General features: G+C 38.8%; 1 protein-coding gene across 2 annotated transcripts in view; it reads left to right on the forward strand.

The window, feature by feature from the left end:
* The window catches only part of mta1 (metastasis associated 1), a 44,569-nt gene that overhangs the window by 5,668 nt on the left and 20,238 nt on the right, over positions 1-18,663 (forward strand). For both annotated transcript variants that reach the window (XM_008399153.2, XM_008399152.2), the window contains exons 2-3: positions 9,138-9,205; positions 11,734-11,827. In XM_008399153.2, coding sequence (XP_008397375.1) covers positions 9,138-9,205; positions 11,734-11,827 — 162 coding nt within the window. The remainder of the gene's footprint in view (positions 1-9,137; positions 9,206-11,733; positions 11,828-18,663) is intronic.

The following is an 18,663-nucleotide window of genomic DNA, read 5'->3' on the forward strand; positions in this document are numbered from 1 at the left end:
TATATATATATATATATATAGGCATATATCACAAGTGATATTATCATTGCAATGTTTACCAATATCTTGCCACTCCAAGATATTCAAATATTGTTTAATCCCAAGATATTCTCATTCATCTGTTTATCCGTTTCTCTATTTATCTGTTACATTCAATCGCTCACTCACAAAATGTTTAAAAGGGTTTGGAAATCCTGAGTCTGGAAAACAGTGGAAATGATTTGAAAATCTTGTTGGAACCTTTGTAAAAATAATTAACCACAGAAGAAGGAAAAAAATGTTTCACATTCATTTGTTTGCAAGTTTCTTGAGTAGTCAATGAATTGATCTTAGAAGGGATGAAGAGATTATTAAAGCTCACGTCCCAAAAAGAGATGCACCGAAATAATAAAGCCTGGCTTTATTTTTCGGACTGATACCGATATGTAAAAAAAAAAAGAAAAAAGACCAACATCGACATTGTGGATCCCTTGTCCCAATCCAGAGTTTTACTAATTGCAAAGAACGTGCATTAGTAATATGTTTTTCTTGGAATGTGTTTCACAAGAAGAAAAAATTAAGATTTTCTTTTTGATGCATTTATTAAACAGGAGGAGATTTAAAATTTCCAGCATTTGTCCTGCCAGTCAAGGAGAAATTGACCAATTCATCTGTTCTTCCCTAACAGGGACACGAACAACGGAGGTTTGGTAGAAAATGGTGAACGAGTTGTAAAACAAAACATGATTTAGCTTGATTTATACATTTAGCACGGTGATATTCGCACTTGGTGAAACGGTTCTGGTGCGAGAGAACCTTTTTTCAGAACAGAACAAAATGTTTCACAGCTGGAACGCAGCGCAGCTCCTTCTAGTGGGAATCGAGGCCTCAGCCAGAATAGACATAAGGAGTGATTAGAGCTCGCACAAGATGTTCAGCCATCGTACGGACACCGGAATATCATTTTGGGACAATTTCACGTCTGCTGTGAATAAATACTCCTGTGTTCAAGCAAGTTGTATTGTAACAAACACTGCTGTAAGTGAAGCTCATCTAGTATTTGCAGAGGAACTCTCCATGTTTGCTTGGTGCGATTCGTTAGATGCTTGAAGTTATTTACCGATACACAAACCGATTAAGTGGAAAAAAACTTTGAGAGAGCTCATAGTTTGCTTGGCTGGGCGCTGGTGTTAATTTCCCACGCTGGCAGTTGTCTCGGCCCGCAGCTCCGGTGGGTGCGCTTCACACTGTGAAAGTCGGAGGCTTCTTCGCAGCCTTCCTGCCAAGTTCAGGACAGCCAGTTGGACAGATGCATGACAGCAATTACATTCCCTCAACAACGTATCACCATCGCTGCATTTCAGAGACCAAACATCACCGATGTCTGTAACAATAAATAGTGTTGGCCAACAGCTAAATGTTGTTGTTTTTTTTTTTTCCCCTTCCTGCTGGCAGGAGCAGAAATATTTCAAATTTCAGATGTGGTCGGCTTCAGACTAAGCAGAAATGTTGCAGTTGTTCAGAACGCATGGCTGATGCATGAGTTTAGCTCTACTGTTTCACATAAATCTCTGTTAAACACTGACCTCTAAGAATATCCATGAAGACGTTATGTGAATCGGGGAGTGCTTTACTATCTAAGTATAGAAGAAAGATAAGTTTGACTTCACAATATTACATTTCCAGCTATTACCATAGAAACCTCCATCCCTCATCTATGCCAGTGTGGGCGGATCTTCCTCCTCTCGTACGTGGGCATGGCCGTCCTCATCATTGTCTTGGGATGCATAACTTTGAACACGCCATCTTTATTTAAACCTTCTTTGTTTTTGCCGACTGGTGACTTGATTAGGTTTTCATGTCCTTGAACTGGTATCGTCTCTTCAGAGTTCTCTCCTACCAGTCACATGCTGTGTTCTAGCTTTTAATTGGAGTGCCATTGGCAGGAACTGCTGGATCTCAGTCAGGTGATCAACACGTGTCGGCAGATGTTGCAGTAGGCATGGATACCACCCCAGCTTTTAAGCCCCTTTTCACTTTTTTCACATATTATGTTACAGCTAGAAACTTCAGCGTATTTTAAGCGAGGGGCCAACAGAAAGTAGAGCATCATTTTGATGTGGAAGACAAATTATACTCCATGCCAGGACTCTGGACTTTATGGAACAGTAGAAAGAAAAAAAGAGAAGGTGCTCTGCTCAGGTAAGACTAATGGTGATTGCAGTGTCATGGCGTGGGGATGCTTTTCTTCAGGGAAGCTGGTGAGACTTGATGGATGATGCTAAACATAGGTCATATGTGGAAGAATACCAGGTTGGAGAAATGAAAAGACTTCAGATAGAGGTGGAGGTTTACTCTCATGCAACAAAACAACCCTAACCGTACAATCACAGTTACGGGGGAATTGTTTAATTTCATTAATTGAAACATTCAAAGTCAAGATTCAAATATAACTGAGAATATGTTGGAAAGTTTAACAAAAAAAATTGTTTGGATGCCCTTCATCAGATCTGACTGAGCTATACTTATTTCTGCAAAGAAATCTGTTAAAATTTTCACAACCTTGATAACGCTCTACTACTAAAAATCCCAACAAAACACATTAAAGTTTATGATTATAACTTGGAAAAATGGGGTTGGGGGAGGGAGAGCTTACAGGGTGCAAATACTATTGCAACACAATTAATTCACACTGAGGACCACTGTGTTAAGTTCCATCCATTCATTTTCTGTAGCTGTTTAATCCTATTTGGGGTTACGGGGGCGGTGAACCTATCTTTAGCAGCCAATAGGCAAGAGGAGAGGTGCACAGTAAACAGGTCGCCGGTCCATTGCAGGCTATTAACTACCTGCTTACGTAATCATTGGATGAGATATTTGAACATGCACAAAGTGTTGCAGCCGCCGTTGTGGGAGTAGCTCTGCTTGGATTTTGTAAGTAATGTAAATGTCTCAGCAGACTGTCAAATGGTAAAATCACAGTTCATCTAAATTCGACCTCCAGGATGTTAAACCTGCATCCTGGAGGTCGATGCAGGCTTACTTGATGTCCTGTTTGGCCTCTGAGAGCTTTAGCATCTCGGCCACTCTACACCAGGTGAGGGCATTGTGTGCAGGGAGAGTTCATGGGCCTGGTTGATGAAATTTAAAAGCCAACCCAGTCTGATCAGTCCTTTGCAGTTGCGATACCATATTGTGCTGGTATTGTGACAGCTTTCTCATGAGTTGTGTAGATCTGGAGAGGGCTTCTGACGGTTTTGTGAAGCACTTCCTGTTCATATTTCAGCAACCCAGATTCTGGTCAAGACAAAATAAAGACATTTAGTAGTTTCTTGGTAAAGAGTTCAGTCTGAGTAACTCATTTGCTATGGCTGACATGCTTCCCTCTACGCTTTCTTGTTCTATGTACAATTAATTTGATGTAATTGTGTATATTTCCTTTATTTTTCAACTGTCTTTGCTAATTTGCCTACTTTTTAAAAATCCGTGCGGCTCAGTACGTCACGGTTCTCCTGAAATGCATTTTGGAGTCTGAGAGTCTCTCTCTGGCCTGGTTTGGATCAGCCCCACAGGCTCTCTCTTTTGGGGCTCAGGAAAATGCCTTGATTGGCTCACGCGAAATTTGCCTGCACCGTGACATCACAGCCGCCGCAGCCTGCTGTTTGGCTGACGCTCGGAGTGGGGGATGGATGGTCGGGCGGTTGCACGCTGGGTGAGGCGGCGGGAGGGCTCATGGGAAACGGAGAGACTGAGCGACGCTGCTCAGTGCCTACAGGCCCTCTCTCTCTTTTTCTCTCTCTCTCTCTGTTGCTCTCATTTTGAGTTCCTCTCCAGGCTGTTCTCTACTAGGCTACAACTCCTCTCATGGTGGAAACTCTCAAACAGCCTACTGTTTGACGGTTAACCATTTCCTCACTGTCGTCGTGTCATTCTTGGTAACTTACTCTTCCTTAACCAGGAAAAACGAAGACGGTCAAAGTCTCCTCTTCTTTAGATGTAGGTGCAGACATGCTGTCATCGTCTTAAGATGCTTGGAAGCGAATCACACCCTTCATCACGTTACAACTTTAAAATGTGGTCTTGCTTCATGTTTGAAACGTTCACAGCACTTTCTGGCTCCCAATTAATGAACAGCAGAACTGGTCCCTGCAGTTTGTCACAACACCCATTCAGAATGTCGCTTTGATTTAGAGCTTTAATAAAGGTGCAAAATTATTGCTGGGTCCTATAAAAAAAAAAAATATATTCAAATGAGTTCATTTGTAGAAGCAGACTCGTCATTATCATTTTCTGTGGCTGGTTTTTAATTAGATTTATTTTGCAGTATCAGAAAATCTGAACGTTGTAATAATGACTGATTTAGAAATATGCCTTACATGTTCAAGATTCATGTTTGTTCTGAAACATTTATTTTAGTATAGAATTATCCTTGATTTGTTGGCTGGGCGATGTAGCTAAAAAACTTGGTTTTTTAACACATAAGAATTTTATATCAATAAATATCAGTAATTGATTAGCTTTTTGTTTTAAATGTCAAAAATAATGCCAAACTAGTGACGTGGCCGTTCGTCTTTTATCCACAACTTTCTCTTAAGCTTTTGTACTTATTTTCTACTTTTATGCTTTTTATTTTTAAGCAGCAAAACACAAAACTGCTCCCACTTACTCAGGTGCACTGTGTGGAATCTGTACTGGGCACTCTGCGCACACCGTCGGCGGACAATTGAAATTTCAGTCAAGCGTACCGATTACCTAAATTTTTCTTGACAAATTCTGTCTTTTTCCCACAATCTGAATGGATATCATACTAGCAAGTTTGATGAGCCAGTTGGGCACCAAGCCTTGTTTCTCCTCCACCAGGGCACCCATCGGACAGCTGCTGGTCCTGCACAGAAAGTGGCAGTCACACTGTGCACTGTAGTGACGGGTTGCCTAGATTATCAGTTTGGTGCCGCATACAAAACTTTGTGATTGTTGTTTCCTACCCAGCAGCTTACTGTACGAGTCGGTGTGCTCGCACGGTTGTAAAATTGACAAAATGTCCGCATCGTGTACGAGTGGACCTGACTGAGTGACGCATTCCCAAATATGTTGGGGTGCTTACTCAACAAAGAGTGAGTGAGTTAGTTGATGCCACCAACCTTGTTCAGTCTACATTTGTGTCTGTTGGGTTAGATATCATTACTGTTTTGTGACACTGTCAATACTTTGGCATGCAAATGCGAAGGTTGCTGTCCACCTATACTAGACACCTTGTCTATTTTTAAGCTAGTGTTTCCTTTCAACTGCTGTTCTGGTTCTTGTTGGGTCATTACTGGCCTCACCACTATATGCTTTACATCCTGCTCTCCTCGGACTTCATTACTCCATGAAGGACTGCCAATCACGGAACCAGAAGAGCGTGTCTGTGAATGGAGGACATAGGGAGAGTGCTGTATCACCCCTGCTGCTGAGGAAACGCTCCTGTAGGATTTCCTTCTGGTGAAGCTAGTTTTATTTAAGAGATCAGAAACCACAGATGGCGCTGAAGTTGGGATGGTAATTGCAGACTCCAATGTGGAGTCAGATACGGGTTCCGCCTTGACGTCGGCAATAGGACAGGCCGAATCATCGGTGTTGCACTCTAACCTTTCGGTCAGAATTAGGGAGCTTTGGATTTGCTTTTTCTTTGTGTGAACTTTCAGTAACAAGTTAAATTGGAGGAATGTGCTTTACTGTAGTCCTACCTTATTGTAGGGAAAACGGCGGTCTGACACTTGCCCATCAACAGATGAAATGACCATTTCTACAGCTCAATTATCATGTTGTGTAAATTAACTGTAAAAAATTTTGCTTCTACATTCCAAGATTTCAATTTACATTCTTATTCCAAGTATTGTTATAATTTCTTTTTTTCTTTTCAGTCTGCTGTCTTATCTGGGTGTCTGAAACGGAGTTACCCGAATATCTTATGATCATCTTCTAACTCTCCAGCGCTCGATTTCATGCCGCCCTATTTGGTATACAGCAGTGTGATGAAGATGTCATAGTGACAGTGGAGTCTGATAACAAGCTGTTACAGTGTGAGGGCTGATGGGCCTCGTGTGGATCCCCCCAATGTCTTACAGTATTGTTCAGCAGTAAAAAAAAAAGAGTGCCTGAGAGAAAACTGCACTCTACATTTCTTCTGAATTACTGCTGCTGTATTGGTGAGTTCACAGAGGGAAGTTATTGGTCATTTCATAGAGCATTGTATAGTCAGGTTTCTGTTGCCACCTTTTTTTTATTAATTTTGGTTACATTGACTGTAGATATTTTCTTTTCTTAGTTTCTTTTGGAAAACTTGTGACTGGTTTTGATTTTCTTTTTTTTTCTTTTTATATTTCTAGAATTTTTTTTGTTGTTAAAATTGGCTAGTTAAAGCACATATTTCTATCAGAGTCCATGGCATGGTATAGCCTACTTGGCTTGAATCAGCAAGGATGAAAAGATCTGTATTTTGTAGATTTTTATTTTTTTCTTTACGGAGATCATCATTTTGGGCCAACCAAAAATATAATTTCTTTTTAATGTAAATCCTAAACCAAGGAATCCAAAATAATTTCTTTAATCAAGAAACTTAAATAATTCAGTCATAATCTTAAAAATGACAACATTAAAATATGAATTGTATATATTTTTTTTGCATTCCTATCACTTTAGATGACTCCCACACCTAAATAATATGACCCATCTTCTTCCTGGTTGCATGTTTGCATCACTTGCCACAAAGTGCCAGGAGTTTACATGCACATAAAGTGAAAACTGCAGGCATGAAGGTACGACTACATTATTGGTGGGCTATGTGCAATGAGTGACCGTGGTTGTTCATGTGGTAGGATTAGCTTGGTTGTTCCAAAAACCAATTTTGTAATAAATTCAAAATCAAACAATTAAAATTTGAGATTATTGTGGTGAGAAATACAGCAAAAACAATCATCAGCAAATATAGAATGTACAAGTCGATGTTTTTCCACCGTGTTTAGTCTGATGGCGGTCGCTGAAGCTGCGATCTGTCCATCCCAACCTGAGCCACTGTAAAAGTTAATGGGATAGTTTTGCTTCCAGCACTTTCTTGGACTTATGGCCTCCTGTCAGGTTTTGGCATGTCCTGCAGAAATTATTCATACCCCCGGCCAGACTGAGATTTAAGACTATTTTTATTCAACCAAGACGTTTCTGACAGAAAATGAGACGGATGTCTGTCATAAAATTAGAAAACGATCCAATCAGAAGAAACATGTTGTAAAATTAAAGCAATTACTTAAACCTGCTAATTAATTAATGCCTACCCTAATTTGGTGGGTATTTATTGCACTGTTTATGATTTAGCGTGATAAATTTGTCATTAGAATTTTGATTTATTGTTGTTACAATAAATTCCAATTAATAAAGTTTAAAACTGCCCATATTGTTTGGATTGTTTTACTATTTTCTCCACTGTTCAATCAGCGTTTCGAGAAATGTCAATACATTTGTAAATATGATAAAATCCGGTAACTGTGTGCAACTTGGTGATGTAGCTTTGTTGTCACTTTTATTGTTATCACAATAGTACCACAGAATATTGTGATAAAGCTTTAAGTCTATATAGCTTATTCCTACTCTAAATAATGTTAGCTGAAAGTAGATGGAGACATTTTAGTTGCTGCTCCAGGTCTGTTAATATTTTCCTCTCATTGCTGACTTTAAGTCAGAAATATTAAATATTTAAAATTGGATTTACAACCTGCTAATCTTCTCAAAATTATATTTTGGCTACTAATCTTAATATTATTTCTTCAAATTTAAATCTTTTGTTGCTTTTTTTAAATTTGTGAATGCTGGACTCAATTTAAAGAAAAAAAAAGTATTCTCCATCACTTAACGATTCGTTGTTGGTTTTTACATTGTTTCTGGAAATGTAAACATCACTGTGGGCGATGTGAAGTCTATTAAATCTGCCGTGTAAATAAAGTTGACTTGCAGTGCTTACAGCTGGGTGCCAAGTCGCATAAAAGTCCCATGCTGCCACCGACTAGATCTGGTTACAGCTCGACGCCATGGTTCTCGTTAATCAAAAGGATTTGAACCAAAATCAAAACTACTCAATTTAATTTAATGTACCAAAATGTAAAGTTTAAAATTGTTGTTTAAATCTCTAATTTTGTACCCATTGAAGTTGATTGTTTTGTAGAAAAAAAGCAGTAATTTCAGTTGTGTGAAATTTTGTTTTACCATCAAGCTACTTTTACATTAATGAAATTATTGTCCAAACAAAATACAATAACTTATTTTTTGTAATTTATTTACAAGTGGGGACTTTTTTGACATTAAGCATAGTTTTGGCTGTCATTCACATCCCGAGTGCCTCAACCGGTTTGTGTCAGTGCATTTTCAGAGTGGGGAAACAGAAAAAGCAAGAATTGTTGTGGTTTTTTCTGGTGGAAAGTCATACAATCCCTGCCCCTGACGGTCAAGAGCAGAGCACCAGGGGGTGTTGAGAGACTGCATGCGATACATACGGGGGTGACTTTAGCAGAGCTCCGGCACCAGGCAACTTACCAAGTGCTGTGTATAATCTGAAAACACTCAGCCAAGACACATGCAGGGCTAAGACCAGGCACCCTACCAAGACCGGGGCCTGTGGGGACATCCTGGTGAGAGCTAAGCCTCCAGTGGGCCTGGAGCTGCTCCAGGAGCCACACACGCACACGCGCGCACACACACACACACACACACGTTAAAGCTTATACAGGCTCTCATCACACCCACACAAGCTCAGACCCACTGCGCATGCAAACAACACTAAACAGAAGGAGAATGAATGGAGCAAAAGACAAAGAGAGCATGAGGGTTGAGGAAATTCAAGGTTTGCAGGCTGAATTGAAGGTTTGCAGCGCCAGATTTGTTTTGTTTAGACGCGCATTAGCGCATCAACGTCTCATTCAGTCGGCCTCCCCGGCTACAATGGGGACTCTCTGCGTATGAAATTAGTCTAATCAAGTTAAACTCGCATTTTTGTAGACGTGTCTGGTGCACACTTGTTAATTAAGCAGTCGCGGTGTCCGAATGGAGGCACCCCATGTTGCTGAGTGACTCTAAAATGCCGATTGTCATGTTTCTTCTTTTTCCTTTCTCCTCTTCCTCTTGTTCCGCAGATTATGTTTATTTTGAGAACTCATCCAGCAACCCACTTCTGATCAGGAGGATAGAGGAGCTGAACAAGGTGAGTGGGTGTCGGAGGTTGAATTTCCACCCTTGAATGTGGCACTAATCCCACCACTGTGTATCGGTTGTTAAGGCTTCTGCCTCACCAAATCCTCTAACGTTGTATCTTTCCTTCGTCTCCTTAAGTAAAATCTGTAGAAAAATGTTTTTTATTTATTTATTTTTTTTTATTATTGTAAACCTGTTCAGCTTGAAGTATAGGAACAGTACATCTTGGTACATTCCCACTTAACTAAACTTAGACAGGAAAACACAGCAGCCAATACAGTCGCTCATTCGCTTTGAGCGTCACTGGAAACAAATAGAGGATTTGAGATTAATTACATTTAAAGCAATGTGTGCAAACTGTAATACAAGTACATAAAGTAATTGGCCTTGATTTGTCTAGGACACTCCCTGTCTTTACAGAGCTGTGCAGACCAACACGTTCTCCACTTTCTGGGAGAGAGAAAGTTGTTCTCTCTCCCAGAGCTGCAAGCACAGCATGACGTCGATTGAGAGTTCCTCCACTTTGCTTTTGACACACATCCTGGGCACAACTTATTATTTTTTTTGTAACTCGAGGCACCAGCAGCTGGTTGCTAATACATCCTTGCTATCTAGCTTTCTAGCTAGCTTTTTTTTTTGTGTGTCCGTTTTGAGTAAGTGCACCAGTTGCTTGGGCGACTTTTGTTTTTACCACTGCCAGCCGATACGATCCAGCAGGAATCATCCCCTGTGTTTGTAGTTTTTTTTTTTTCCAATATTAAATTTTATTCAATCTGGTATTAAAAAGTCTTGGATTAGACTTGCTGAAACCCTTTTTTATTATTGTGATAGGGTTAGAGGTCTTACCGCTTTATTTCATTCTTCCAAGATTTTATAATCGTTTTCAGTTGTTAGGAAAAGTGCTAAATCTATATTTCAGAGGTAAAATCCATTTCTTGTTACAAAGTTATTACAAAAAGACATTAGAGATATGAACAAATCACTGTTTTAAGGCACTTAAAACAGCTCTACAGTTTTGTGGCTTGTCTCCTATTAAATAATACAGGACACTATCAATAATAAACAGCAGCTGTCAATAATCACCAGCTAGAACTGACATTTTATTCATTAATAATTTCAAAAATTGCAACCTGGGAGTTGAAATCCTACCATTAGTCACAGTCTGTTTTAAATTCTTCCATCTGTTTTGCATCGAAAGCAGTCAAATTGTTTTATTATAATAAAAGCAGCACTAAAAGGGGGCAGACGAGCTGTCACTCATCAAGTCAAGCCTGCGAGCTGTTTTTTATTTTTGTCTTTTTGTTGTTTTTTTTTTTTTTGTCAAAAACCTGGTGCCAATCTCCTGATCTGTGCCTCTGCTCCAAAATGTGGAAGTTGTTTTAACGTGATTGACACAGATCCCGGCGTCGGCCTTCTTCTTTTCCGACTGTCGCTGTCGGTCTCCTCGCGCTACGGACTCAGATTGAGGTTTAAAAAGCGTAGATGTGTACAAGGAAAACCGCTCAACAAAAACACTGGACTAAACTGGAGGAATCCATTCTCTCCTTGCATAAAACGTAAAGACGGCTTAAGTAAGTTTTGGGGTAAAATTCTTAAAAGTGGCAACAGATGCTTTCAGAGTATTTGTTGAAAGTGAACCCGTTTTGATGACAAAGCGTGTGTGAAAGAATTGAAATAGTCGTCACTGAACAGGTTTAGTTTCCAGTGATTTAAAATCACGTCAGATTAACATTCACAGATCTTGAAATCACCTCGTCACATTATAGTTACGGCTGAACCTTTTGATATTGTCAGTTTCCTGCCATTTGCTTTAAAAAAAACAAAACAAAAAAAAAACATTTAATTTGCATCTACCTTGAATACACATCTTTATTTACGATTTTAATCTCCCAATTTAGCTGTAAGACACATTCCTTTATAAAATGTCCTTCATTATCTTATTCTAAATGTGATTAATGAGGACTTTCTGCTTGGTTGACACACATTTAATCTCTGTTTTTGATTCTGTAAATTCTGATCGCCAGCCGATTTCTTGGTACATTTCTACTTGCTGATGTCTGTGATGCAGACTGAGGTTTAGTTTTTTGCTAATTTTTTTTTCACTGCTGCACATGAACCGATTATCAAGTTTCATCATCTTTTACTACATTGAGTTTCACACAGAGGATCCTGTAAGTGGGATTGAAATTATTTAAGTAACAAAAAGAGAAGGTGCAGTCCTCTTTGCTGGCAGAATAAAAGCTTAAAATTATTTTTTTTTTTTCCAACTTTTTTTTTTCAGTTCTCAATTCAACATAATTCAGCCTCAACTCCTCTAAGCACAAAACCATTTTTTAGTCTTTTTGTTTTTGAGAAATGATTCAATGTCTCATTAAGTTTGTAGGGAAAATGGCTACATTAACAACAAGTCTGGCACTGATTTAAAAGAAATATATATATTTTTTTAATTTAGTCTGTGTAGTGCATTCTCACGTCTCGGTTTTTCTTTGTGCGGCACCACTTGTTGCCTTGGTAACGTCAATTGTCTCTGCTTTGCAGACAGCCAATGGGAATGTGGAGGCCAAAGTGGTGTGTTTTTACCGGCGCAGGGACATCTCCAGCACACTCATCGCTCTGGCAGACAAACATGCAAGTAAGTGACTGACCAAAAACCCAACCAGTAAGCATCGGGCATCAAAGACTTCCAGCCCCCAGCATAAAAATGCCCTCCTCTGCTACAAACCTTTTCTGTTATTTTCTCACTGCCGAAGTGAAAAGCCCCAACATTAAATAGTGCAAGCTTGAAATCAAAAGAGGTTTTACTGCACTGATCCAGACTGCAGACTTGTTTGAGGAGAAAATTGTTTCTTCTTTTGTTTTGCAGTGTGACAACTCCTCTGCCTGTATACGCGCACGCTCGTGTGTGTATGTGCGTGCGTGTGTGAAATTGTTCAATGTGCAGCTCTTCACTTGCAGAGTGCTGTTCTCCAAAGCAAGTCCAGTCGTACTCAGAGTATCGCTACCCCAGGTCGCCTCTCAGTGTTAATATCTGTGATTGGATATTTTTCCCAAGAGAAGGGTCGGCGAACAGGGACGCAAATGAGCTCAAAGGGAACGCTGTTCAGTTGTGTGGCAAATCCAATAGGAGAGCGCGCAAAAGAAAGATTTGTGGCTGCAGGTGGCAGAAGGCTGTTGCTAAAAAGCGGCAGCCATTCCAGACTGTTGCGTCATCGCCAAAGAGGTCAGCTAAATTGAAAGGGTAAAGAGGCAGAGAGAAAAAAAAAAAAACAGGATTTCTTCCATGTTTAGGGCCTGGTGGCTTCATATTCTTAAAAAGTATTCTAAAAAAAGGCTTTGAATTCATGTGTCTTAAATTGAGGCCTTAAAATGACTGAAATTCCGTAAAGAAAATGTAAGTCGGCCTTCAATACGTTCATCACAAGTCTTAAGTTTTGTTGTGGCAGGACCATTTAATCTCATATGTTCTTTGTAGGGACTTCTCTTCTCTTGTGCGGAGGAGACCTCTTCACTCATCTCAAGGCGGTTTAGGCTACCAATAACAAGCTGCTAATGCTTGCTAGCTAGCTAGAGAGCACAAGGCGGCTTCCAAGAGACACAAAAAGACAGCAGAAATGTTACAATTTTGGTCCTCTGCATTTTTTTCTGCATCTCTGCTGTGATATAGGTTTTAAATTTGATCCATAGTGGTCTTAAAAAGCCATAAGTTTGAGTAGGTGAAACACTGTTTTAACTCTACAGACTGTCGTAATCTCTTGATGTGCATTAAATATTTTGATTAGTTTGGTTAGGCAGCCAATAGGTGCTGAATTATATTCAAATTCAAAAGTATTTAATTTTGCTTTGGGAATAATAAAGTAATTCTTTTAGTGATCATTTGTCAGAAATGATGCATCAGCTAAAACAAAAAATCTTCTAACATGTGAAATGCTCAGCACCTTCTGAATATGAATACTGTGTATGGCTGATATGCTGTTTGTTTATTTGTTTGACTAACCGATAAATAATTGCATGGCAAAAGTTGCTCAAAGAATTTGAATCAGGTAAAGCTACAGTTATGCCACTTTAGGAGTTTGGTTAGAAAGTAATTACAAGGTTTTTTTTTATCTTAAATGTATACATTTTCTTTGTACAGCATTGGCTTAATTAGAGCTTTGTGTTTTTTCAGCAAATACATATATTTTAACGATCAACAGATTACTAAATTAGTTGACAATTAATTAAATAATGGATTCATCACAATTAATCTGTGTTGTTTTAGCCGTAAAGCTAGTCAAAGCAAGTTTTGGTTTTGAACATTAAAAACAGCACTAATGAATTGTTTCTAATTTGATTTATCACACACACACACACACAGTCCAATCAAAGCATTAGTCAGTTTTCCTTACATTACCACTTAGTCTTTTATTAAATACATGTTGTCACATGTTTAATATATAATAATTAGGATCAGATGCTTAAAAAAAAAAAAAAAAAAAATATATATATATATATATATATATATATATATATATTTGTGTCTTCATCAGATGTGAAACCTCCTAGATTAGCATTAAAACTGCACCCAAAAATTTTTTTATATTCCCAAAAATTGGATAGTAAAAGTATTTTCCACAATTTCATTTAACTCAGTCTACCGTCCTCAGTAAGTCGTGCTGTCATCCACACGCTCTGGAGGGTTGCAACCCAACTTGTAGACTCCGGCTGGGTGTGGCAGGCTGTGTTGGCTCGAAGGGTGTGAAAGCGCTTGAGTGAGTCTCTATAAAGAGACCGACCGGCCTTTTTGGAAGCGCGTTTATATAAATACAAGTCTTAACCACGGCGTCCACAGAGGAGACATGGGGGCACATCTATTGTGGAATTAGATTTTTATTTTTTTGTGGGAATACCCAGCGTCCTCTTGTGATGCAATCCAGTCAGTGGTACTTTATTGAGTTTTTTTTTTGTATGCAATTAATGTCTAGAAGAAGTGTAGATTAGAAATTCAAATGTACTTATATGAAAGCACATTGAAATACTCTGCAGGATCTTAGTAGATTGGACCAGATTTGGATTGTTGATGGGTTGCCTTGACAATTTCAACATTTCTAATAAAAAAAAAAAAAAAAAAAAGAAAACACGGTGAGAATTGGACTCTACCACATGGGTGTGGTTAACATCCCATCTGCATTTCTGCAGCTGTGACCTCACATCCTCTTGAGTGCATGACTGCAGATACATGCATGTGCATGCATAATAGACCAGAGCTGCTGCCTTTAGGTGCCACTGGAGGGCTTGAATCTACTTTTAATTTAACATTTCTAATGGCTCTGAGGAGAGCAGCTCTTCGTGGCCTGTGTATATATAAATCTGGGTGTCTGCTGTGAGTCATTGATCAAATATTTTGCTTGCAGAGGTTCGCAGTGCTCCTTCTGCGCGAGGCCTTCAACTCGAGCTTTAGTCCCTCCCTACGAGTAAAGCAGGGCTCCAAAGTGGACGGTCTCTCTGGAAAACTTGGCATTTTGGCTCCAAAGCTCCTCCTTTCAAACACATGAATTTGCCGTGACTCAATCTTTAGTTTCTTTTTTTCTTTCTTTCTTTCTTTTATTATTTTTTTTAAAGGTGGTGCCTTCTTCCTATAAACTGTGGTCTCATTGCTATTTGTAAAGCGATTCACAAAAGCAATGGCAGTTAGGGAAGCTAGCAAGGTTTATCCAACCCAGTTTTGCTTATGTTTTCATTTAAAATGTGCTTCATTACTTGAAGACTGAAGACGTTTTACGGCCGCCTCACTCGTAGCTCCGGTAATTAGGCATTTTTTGCTCCCACAACTGAACATAATGGAAGATGACTGTTTCTAATTCTGTTTTTTTTTTTTTTTTTTTTGGCTCTGAAACTCCTCCTTTCAAACGCATGAATTTGCCTTGATTCAACCTTAGTTTTGTTTTTGTTTTTTTTCCAGAATTTTTAAAACCAAGTCCATAAACTCTTAATAGGTGCAATGGTAAAGCTAATGCAAACGATATAAAGAGTCATCTTACTTTCCAGCTGTGCTGGTTTTGTTCTTGTTTGGAATCTGCTGTGAATTGGAGGGGGAAAAAATGATAATGGACTAGAGTGAGGAAAAGGTTGAACACTGAAAAAGTTTTCTGGAAGTCGTCTTTTACGTAGCAAACAGAGAACTGTGCAGATAGCTGGTAAGCCTTTCACTTCTTTTTGACCTACAGTTGCATTTTTGATGACTGTATTTTACAAGCGTGTTTTTTTGTTGTTTTTTTTTTACTTTGTAACATGTTTAGTCTGAGATAGAGTATGTTTGTATTTCTCAATTTCCTGAGCCACTCCATAGCTTGTAGCAGCACATTTGTATCCATTCAACTATTGGCTACTAGGAGAGATGCACTGATCAGGATTTTGTGGCTGATTTTTTTTTTTTCTCTGCTTTTGTAAAAGCTTCAAGCTGCCAATTCTGATTTTAGCCGATCCTGTTTAAAAACTATCCATGTCATGCTGTGTGCATGTGAGAGAGCTACCATTGTGAGGTTTTACCGTTTCAAAACAAATGCATCATTATATGCGGTTTGTCTGTGCATCCTTAAGAAGTCTTCAATTAATCTAAAATGAAGACTTAAAATGTCTTAAATTCAAGTAACTTGGACTTAAATATGTTAAACACAAGTTATTTGTTTGCATTTGTTTTGATCTGAAATGACTATTTAATTATAGTTCTCACAGAACTTTTATGCCAGACAGAAGTGACTAGATGGTTGGAGGCTACCAGTAAGTCACTGGTGACATACCCTGGCTAGCTCGCTAGCTAGTTTTATTTTATTTATTTTTTTTGTTTGCATCTATCATGAATAAGAGCAAATTTGTTGCCAGTTGGCTGAACAAAATTCATACATTAATTAACTTTGTCCAGCCAAAGACCATTTAATTCACAATGGTCTTAAAAAGTCTTAAATTTGAAACTGACAAACTCTGATATGGAGCAGTCACTTCAAACAGGTCTTAGGACCTGATATTAACAGCTAGGGCATCTAGAATGGTCCGCTTTGCTAACCGTAGACATCCATCTCTGTGTGTGTATTCTGTATTAAATAATGTACACCCCTACATTTTCCAAAAGACTAACATTTCCAGTTCATCATGTTCAATGACAGAGAATGAAAGCTTCAAAGAAGACAGAGTTATTTTAATGGGTCTAGTTTCTCCTTCCTGTTATCTACTGAAGTCTGCTCTGAGTCTATTCTCCAAGACTCTCCAGACGGCACTTTTTCCTGCCTGCAAAAGTTTGGTATGAAACACTAAAAGTTGTAAAAGCATCATAAGACAAATGAGCGAAAAGGACAACACTCTTAAAATCATAGTTCTCCTCTGGTGCAGCCTGAATGAATCGCGCCTCTATAGGAAATTATTTGCAGCTTGCAACCTTTTATGCTTCCTTGGATGGATGTTTTAAAATGTGTCAACAATACGGACGACTGGCTAACTGTCTTACTGCAGTGATGACTTCCACTCTGAAGGGTGTTTTCAGTTAGCATGACCTGAAAACTTAGACAGGTAAATGGAAAATATGAAATTAAAACATTTTCAGACTGTCTGCTCATGCCTAAAATCAACAGATTACTATTGCTAAACTTTTTTCTCCAATATTTTTTTAAAATTATTATTAGTATTTAGTACCAATAATAATGAAGAATTGCAAGTCTTAACTGCACATCTGCTGTTGACACATTAACTCTCTGCATATCGAGTATAGGAGGTTTATTAAGGTAATAAAGGTCCATTGTGCTCTCCTCACACCAACATCTCACCCTCAGGCCCGCTCTCTTCTCTTCCTCACCTTCCTCTTCCATCTCTCAGGCCAGTAAGGGGACCCATTCATCAATAATTGATAATTGGCTGGGTCAGGTGAGATGGAGAGGCAATTTGTAGAGAGTGTGGTGTGGGTACATTGCGAAGTTGGGTTGCCACTCAAGGACTCGCACTGAGGCGCCAGCTGGAAGGTCCAAACAACCGATGGACTACTTGATAATCCTTGCTTGTGTGTAGGTGTGTGTGTGTGTGTATAAAGTCAGTGACGCGCACATGAGGAAAGCGTGGACGTTCTTCCTTGGTGAAGACGACTCTGGCAGCTCGTTTCACTATCTGAGTTTACAGAGGAAGTTGGACGAAGCCCAGAAGATGCAAGACTTGTTTAGACAGGAGGCTGTATTTTCTATCTGTTCAACCAGGCTGCTGCAACCAAGAGAGTTAGACATCAACAGATAACAGGAAGCTGATTGTGTTGCAACAAAGTTGCTCCGTTTTATACTTTATGTTTGTGCAATATGGATTTGGAAATGCTGGCACCGTTTTTGGAAAACCCTCAGGTAGCATTAGGATCTATAACTCTTGCAGGGAATTCATGCTTAATACTTCTTACATTCAGCACACAAGTGATCACACCAGTGATCTCTATTTCTTTTATTTGATTTAATTTGATTTTATTTCTTTTATTTGAAGTAATTGTGAAATCCTGTTCTGCGGAGCTGCGTCACTCCAACTGCTCTCTTACATACGGCAGTATTAAAGGCTTCATAAGGGTCCTATAAGAAGCAAATGAACAACTTACCGACTTAACACAATATTAAATCAAAAATAATGGTTTTATTTTCACTGATGACTCTTAAGAGAATTGCACTGTTTCCACTTTATAACTTGAGGTTGTTTTCTTAGAAACCATAATTTTATTCTGTGAAGACACTTTTCCAATTCGCTCTCAAAGATGATTTCCTAGAAACAAAATCTGTGTCGGAGCTTTACAAGTACAAAAAAAATTGGAAACTAGCTACAAAAAGTAATCGGTGCATCTTGCGGTATTTTTCGTTGATTTTAAAAATGTTTCCACAACACATTTACGCTGCTTTATTTTCCCGAGGGGTTGCAGCTGGTTAAGTGGCTGTCTCATTCTGTGCGCTGCTAGATCCAAGGTTTGCATTCGTGGGGGAATGATTGTTGCATGTTGTGCGTCTTCTCTTGTTTCTGTTTGAAACGGGTCTGCTGTGCTCAGAAGAGAAGATATCTCGCAGAGTAGAATCTTAACTTATTTACAGGATTTTCCTCAGGTTGTTTGATTCATCTTGGCTGTCTGGGATTAATGTAGCTCAGTTTATATTCCCCTTTGCTTCAGCTGTTTGGAGATAAATGGAGAATTAAAAGAGCAATTGTCTCTGTCTCAGTGTGTATTATCTGCCTATTATTCATACCAGTATACACTGCATTGTATTATGTACTTTAAACAGTGTGCGTAGCTGGATTAGATTTCACTTTTATTGTTCTTTAACAGCCCTCTGATTAATTTGATTACATTTGATAATTGCTGATAAAGATATGGATAAGCCCTTTGTTTCATTTGTGATAAATTGTAATATGTTTTAGATGATATAGTTCTGTAGAAATGCTTAGTTTTAGAGCAAAGCAGCAGGAAAATAATTGAGTTATTTTGGC

Source organism: Poecilia reticulata, linkage group LG22, assembly GCF_000633615.1.
Source record: "Poecilia reticulata strain Guanapo linkage group LG22, Guppy_female_1.0+MT, whole genome shotgun sequence".
Classification (NCBI taxonomy): Eukaryota; Metazoa; Chordata; class Actinopteri; order Cyprinodontiformes; family Poeciliidae; genus Poecilia; species Poecilia reticulata.